Here is a 7,207-nt window from a genome sequence, read left to right on the forward strand (position 1 = left end):
ATCTTCAACTTGTTGATCTAGATGAAATTTGTTGATACTCTCCAAATTATCCCCATCCATTTTCTGTTTCTTGATATTTTCAAGATCATCAGCCAAAACTAATCCACTTCTTCTCAACGCATCCCATAAATCATCGTCCGAACTATCATTGAACGGATCCAAGTTGCTTCTGATCGTGCCTTTGAATAACACAGGATCTTGTGGAATGATTGATAACTTGCTTCTCAAATCTTTTAATCCTAACTTGGAGATATCAATGTCATCAATGAGTATTCTGCCACCAGCGAGCTCTGATAATCTGTACAACGCAGTCATTATCGACGATTTACCAGCACCCGTTCTACCACAAATACCAATCTTCTCACCTGCCTTGACAACGAAATTTATATCTTTCAAGATTAATGGTAAGCCAGGTCTATACCTCATATCAACATTATCGAACTCAATTTGGCCTTTTGATGGCCATTTGGGTGGCGGTGTATGTTCCGTTATTTGGTATGGTGCTTCCTGGGGTAAATCGTAGGCATAAAATGACAATCTTTCTGCCGAGTTCATTTCATTTTCAACTTGAGTCATAGTCCTAACAAGTAAAGAAGACAAGGCTCCAATTGAGATAATATAGGATAATAATAAACCGACAGAAGACGGACTAATATCAAACTGTCTTGTAACACATAGCAATGAGATTAATAAAATCAAACCACATGATAAGAAGTCCAAATTTACACCCAACCATCTTTGGTTCGAGACAGTGATATAATAAGCTTCATTCATCATGTCAATATATTTCACATTTTTGGCTTTAAACCTATCAGCAGTATTAAAAGCCATAATTGTATCTTTACCCTCTAAACTCTCGGTAAAATTATTATAGACATAGGATCTATTAACTGCTTCTAGTCTTTTGATTTCTCTAGCAGAGGCTTGATAAAATGAAGAAAAAGCGATAAGAGAGTAAAATACAACAGGAACAGCTAGAGCAAACCATGGAATATAAACAATGCAAAGAATGATGATACCGATAAATGATGAAAAAGTATAAATAAACAAACGAATTTGATCACCAATTTCATTGTCTAATGCATCTGTATCTTTTGTAAACCGATTAAGAATTCTTCCCATTGGCGTTGTATCTAAGAATGCCATTGGAGCGTGCAAAATCTTTTCAACAGCTCTAACATTTAATCTTTTAGCGGCAGTATTTGTAATATAAAGTAATAAAGAAAATGCACAAACCGAAAAAATCAATGTAGCAAAATTAAGCATAATATAGATACCAATATAAAAATTATCCGAGCCAGAGAATTTATATTCAGTCCAAAATGATAACCAAGTTGTACAAAATAAACTGCCGAAAGTTTGTAGTGAAACTAGGAGAATGAAAAGAGGCAAACTAAAAATTTTAAATACTCCAGAGCCTTGTTGAATATAATGCAAATAAACTTTCAATGAAATTTTATTTATGGCTCTTTCTTCAGATTCCATTAAATGACCGTCGTTAACTGTTAGTTTTCTTGCTAGTTCATTTTTTTCCAAATCAGTGTTTTTTTTGCTTTTTACTTGTTTGATTTTTGTAGAGTTTGTAAGTTCTGTGGCATATTTCATTAAATTTACAAAATCAGTAGATTGAGCTTTAACTTCATCGATTGTACCAGTGATGGTTTTGCCGTCACCGTTTAAAAAAATGATTCTATCGGCGTGGTCGATTAAAGATAGTTGATGAGTGGCCAAGATTCTTGTTTTATCTTTCAATAGACCTAACAAACAAGAGTTCATGATGAATTTGCCAACTTTGGCATCGACAGCACTTAAAACATCATCTAACAATATGATATTTGCATCATGATAAACAGCTCTTGCCAAGCTGATTCTTGCTTTTTGGCCACCAGACAAGGTGATACCTCTTTCACCAATTTCTGTTTTATCTCCAGCGGGTAAATTTTTCAAATCAGTGCGTAGAGCACAGGCATCAATAATGGTTTTGTATTTTTCTTGATTGAATTCTTCGCCAAAAGTGATGTTTTCTTTAACAGAGGCATTTTGAATCCATGGGGAGCCACAATATAATAAAGAGTCGTTAACTTTCAAGACGCCTTGTTTTTTTTTCATTATACCACCAAGGGCGGCTAATAAGGAAGATTTGCCAGAACCGATAAAACCAGTGACAATAATGAATTCACCCTTTTTGATGTTTAAATTTATATCCAATAAACCTTTAAAAGTGGTTGAGTCAATGATTTTTTCACCGGGAATAAGTGGTTGATTTGAGACATGGGAGTTGATGTTATTTAGATGATGTTTGTTATTGTTATTGTTATTGTGATTATCATTATCATTATCAATATCTTTTTTTTTTTTTTTTTTGTTTTTCTTGTCCTTTTTGTTTTTGTTTTTTCTATCTTTATCTTCATCTTCGGTGACTTCCTTTTCGTCTAGCTCTATTGTTTCCCATTTAAAGGTTGCATTTTTGACTTGAATAGCCATTGAGTGATCTTGAACAAAATGATTTAATTTTTCTTGTTCAATTTCATCTAGTGGGTTATTTACCACTTCGGAGGCAGCTAAGAATTCTGATACTCTGTTTAAAGCCACAGCGCCATCGATAGAAGTGGATAACGACATTGGGAACATTAAGATGATTTGCGCCAAAACGTTGAACAAAGTGACCGAAGCAAAAATGGTGGCAGGAGATTTTCCAGTGGTTGTTTGAAAGACAACAATGAACGAGATCATGGCGGATAGTTGAGGTAAATTAAGAGCAACGGCAGTGAAAACGGCTCTGAAGAGCTGGATTTTGAAAATAGTGTTCATTTCTTTTGTTCTTCGGTAAGCGATTTGGTCTTTATAGGGTTGTTCCCAGGCATAGTACTTGATCATTTTGATGGAAGTTAGAACTTCTCTTATTGAGCCGATTCTTAAATCGGTCCATTTATTGACTTCCTTTCTGTATTTGATAAGAACGGTGGCCGCTGAGCCTAGTAGGATCACAGCAAAGAAGAAGAGACCAAAGCCAGCTAAAGCTGGGACACCAATGTAGTGTAGTAATAAACCGAGGGAGATGGCGACAGTTGGAAAGGATACAGCTATGGGTTGCAAACCAATAGCTAGATCGATTCTATTAAGGTCTGTGCCCATTAGAGAGGAGATTTTAGCATCAGGAAATTTGTGTCTTGCTTTTGGATCTAGTTTGAAAAATTTATTGAAAAGAGCTTTTATGAGAACAGCTTTAACTTGGACACCGATTGTCATTGAGAGATGAAACATATGATTGAAAAAAAGACCATTCACAAACATCAAGGCAGTGATGCCAAAGGCATAACCGATGCCCTTTCCGGTTGGAAGAGAAGGGTTGATGACTTTTAAAGTGACAAATTGGATTAGTTCTTTTGTCAATAAGGGTGCAACAGAAGACGAAGCCATTGCCAAGTAGGATAGGAAATTTGCCATTAAATAAGTATTTTTAAAGGTTTTGAAGAGGGCCTTTGGGAGGACTAGTTTATTCCATATTTGCGAGTTTAAGTCGATATCATCCAGATGATTATCATTTGAGTCGGGAATGGTGGTGTTGTTTTCTGATTGATTTTTTTGATTATTTTTCAATAGTTTTTGTTTCGATTTGACTAGTTCGATGTCCAAGTTTTTAGAAAATCTTTCGTACATGGGATTTATAGCAAAGTCATCAGTTAGATGCCACAAGTCTTCATTTTGGAGAGTTCTTTTGTAGCCCACAAGCATTAAAGGATTTAACCACCAAAAGAAGAGGTAGAATATCCAATTTGAAGTGTTTTGCGGATAGGGTTTTTTTTGATCAGGGGAAGGTATTGGAGGAACGTTTTTTGATAGGAGGAAGGTTAGAAAGTGTTTTTCTAGTTTGGGGGTGTTTAATTGTGCTTCATCGTCAGACAGAAGAGGGATGGTGTTGGGGAGGGGGTTGGTATTGTTGATATTTGTATCTGTGTTTGCATTTGCATTTGCATTTGTATTTACAGGATTGGTGGTACTTTTAGATTCATTTGAGACTATGTTTTTTGAATAATGAGAGGAGGAATCAGAGGTGGAGGACAGTGGGGTTCGCAAAGATTTTTCCTTATCAGTTTCAGATTCCAAGTAGGGATTATCTTTCATGATGGTATATTAACGAAAGTAGAGAAGAGAAGAGAAGAGAAGAGAAGAGAAGAAGTGTACGAAATAGATAATGAAAGTACAGAAAAGAAATGAAAAGCAGAGTGGATGGAGAAACTGGAGTATATCAGAGAGTGAAAATTAGCAAAGCAGGAAAACAAGTAAACAGGAGATTAGAGGTTTTATAGTCATTAAATAATAAAATATATTATTAAAAAGAATGAATATAGTTTAGGTTAGAACTGAAAAGGGTAGGTGAAAAAAATAAAAAACAAAAAATAGAAAGAGAAAATGGAAAACATGAAGGATGGAAGCATAAGAGAATTGAGGATTGAGAATTGAGGATTGCAGAAGAGGCATCAAGACCGTAAGTGTATAATAGAGGTGTATTGTTCGGAAGTGATGATGTTGCTGGAGGAGCTGATAAAGAGAGCAGTAAGAAAAAATAAGCAAAGAAGAGCATTTCAGCCCTAATACAGCAGCACCTTCCCAGCACTTATCGCTGTTTGGACGGAGTTCGAAGGCGCCAACCGTTGACGGAGAAATCCTGGACTGCCGCCCTTGTTCCGCCTAGTTCCGCTCGCAGTCGCCGAGACATTCCACAACGGAAATGGTGACGTATTGAATCCAGGCAATTACTAAGCAGGCATCATGTGAGGACAAGCAATGCGGAAGGGGTTTGAAACAAATGGTTGCTTGCTGGGTCTTTGAATTTAATACTGTGGCCGAGTGGTTACGGCAAGAGGCAGAGGTGGTGCTTGTCTTGTGACTGTACGTCTCAGGCTCGAGTCCTGCTAGTGTCGAGTTTATAGTAGAATATGTGCTCTTTTAATTTTGACTTTTGTTTTCCGAATTTGGGTTTGGTCGTTGATCTATTTTGAGCAAGGAAGAAAAATTGACTCTATTTAATTACTCCTTTCAAATTGATAATATGGTGGGTCAGATAGAAAGAAGCAGGAAAGAGTAATGGAGTGTCAAATTGGGCGAAGAATTGGAGTTATAAAATGGAGATTGGACTAGGTAAAACGAGAAGCAAGCAGGACGAAAACGAGACGAGTTAATTGGTGTAATAAGTGATATAAATAAGTACTTAATGCTACTTGATACTTTCTATTGAATATTGTATATTGTATATTTTAGATCCAGTAATCAATATCTAATACTGCGATTTAATTGAGAATGACTAGCTATGATAATGAATCCTTTTATTCTATTGACGAAAACGATTTCTTTTTTGTCACTCAACCAGTGATTACTAGAACAGACAATAAGGGGGATACTAATAATACTAATAATACTAATAATAATACTACTAATAATATTGGTAAAAACGTTGATAGGGGGAATAACAACGAGAGCAGTGGTGGTAATAATGATGGTAACGACGATGATAAGTCTTCTATATATTCCCAATCCAGCTATTCAAAAGAGGATTCGTTGTCTTATTATACAGAGGATGGATACGAAGAAGAAGAAGATTATTATGACGATGATGACACTGAATCTGGGACAGAAACAGAAAGTGTGTCGACAATCCAAAAAAGAGATTCGAGCTACTATAATAGAAGTAGCAGAAGGTTAGATGTAGCCACATCTATTGTTCGAAACTCTTTCAATAACAGTTTGATGAGCAACAAGAATATCCCAGCATACCAATTGGTTTACTACTACAATGATACCCAGGAAATCCACGTTGTTAATAATAAAAGCGAGAGTTTCACTCCTTATACCTCCAATTTATTGAACAGGAAACCGATTTACATTGAGATATTGCAGGAGTTTCCTAAATCAGTCAACCATGAGTTGCTAAAAAGTATTACTAAAAATAATACCAAGATTTATAATAATAGTAACAATAATAGTGATGAAGGCACAGACGATGAGTATAATAATAATAATGTTAATGTTGATGTTGATGTTGATGTTGACTTGAATCCCACTTTCTTCTTCAAAAGCTACCTATACAACCCTATCTACAACGACTTGCCGCCATTCCAGGGATTAAGATACAACAACGAGTTCATCAACTTGGACCTCCAGAAGTACGAAATCCGGATATTTATCTTGGAGAAAGGCTACCAATTTGCGCGCTGGGTGAAACAGTTGCATGGGTTCATCTACGACTACAACATGTTGCACAGCGGGGCCGCGCTCAGCCAGATTGACGTGTTTATGGTGGCCTTCAACAGAATCTCCAGCACTCTCAAAAACTACTGTCTCCTTGTCGGCGTCAACTCTTTCCACTCGCTCTTGGAGGCGCTCATGAACAAGCTTCTTAGCTACAAGGCTCTCATCCGTCTCTACAGTCAGGAACGCGACTTCTGTCTCTCCTCTGGCGTTTCTGCCGCCAGCAAAAACCGCGCCGAGCACCAGCTCCGGCTCGGGCACTTCAACCACCACAGCTGTTTGGGAAGGCTCCTCAACCTTTTCTACGGCATTCCCCTCAAGAGCATTGTCAAGCACGAGCGTTTTCTCGTCGACCACAGCGTGCTCACCAAGACGCTCCACTTTAATCCCTGCTTGACCAAAGACGTGGTGGATGCCTTTTTCTCGAGCTGCAAGCCCATCGTCGCGTCCCTCAAGATCGCCAAGCGCAACCAGCACCGCGTTGGCACCACCAGCAGCACGTCCCACAACAGCGCGCTCCTCAGCGGTTACATCTACAGCTACCACTACAAATACATTGTCAGCTAGAGCTGCAGCGCCAGCTTGAGCTGTTCGGCATCTTTCCAGTGTTGCTCCACTGCGCAAGCTGCGTGCTGCAACACGGTACCAGCTGCTCTTATCTCGCTTGCTTGCGCGCGTCCCGCATTGCTGGGGAATTTCAGGTGTCCAACACGCCAACTCTCTGCCAGCCCCGTCTCACGCCGCCCGCTGACAGAGGGCACAACACGTGGATAGAACTCCGGCTGCAGCTGAACCTTGTTTGCGATCGGGCGCACAGGGCCCCCTATCTCTGTGCACGGGAGCAGCAAGATAGGAAGGGGGCTGTCCGGGGAGCGAGCGGGCCTAAGCGCCAGGTGGACAGGAGCAGCGTGCGCCAGGCAGCGGGAGATTTATCTCTGAGCGAAAGCCCAAAGCTTCC

General features: G+C 38.9%; 2 protein-coding genes across 2 annotated transcripts; one reads left to right on the plus strand and one right to left on the minus strand.

The window, feature by feature from the left end:
* Positions 1–4,229: 4,229 nt before the first annotated feature.
* ASCRUDRAFT_143818 (uncharacterized protein) lies at positions 4,230–4,649 on the minus strand. Its single transcript, XM_020189200.1, has one exon. It carries the CDS (start codon positions 4,583–4,585, stop codon positions 4,334–4,336), a length of 252 nt encoding a protein of 83 aa, XP_020047936.1. The 5' UTR covers positions 4,586–4,649; the 3' UTR covers positions 4,230–4,333.
* Positions 4,650–4,865: 216 nt separating this feature from the next.
* Positions 4,866–6,818, plus strand: ASCRUDRAFT_75620 (uncharacterized protein; the record flags this gene model as incomplete). Its single annotated transcript, XM_020193143.1, has 1 exon — positions 4,866–6,818. Exon 1 carries the CDS (start codon positions 5,302–5,304, stop codon positions 6,814–6,816), a length of 1,515 nt encoding a protein of 504 aa, XP_020047937.1. The 5' UTR covers positions 4,866–5,301.
* Between the last annotated feature and the right edge of the window lie 389 nt (positions 6,819–7,207).

The sequence above is a fragment of the Ascoidea rubescens genome (assembly GCF_001661345.1).
Source record: "Ascoidea rubescens DSM 1968 unplaced genomic scaffold ASCRUscaffold_5, whole genome shotgun sequence".
Taxonomy (NCBI): domain Eukaryota; kingdom Fungi; phylum Ascomycota; class Saccharomycetes; order Ascoideales; family Ascoideaceae; genus Ascoidea; species Ascoidea rubescens.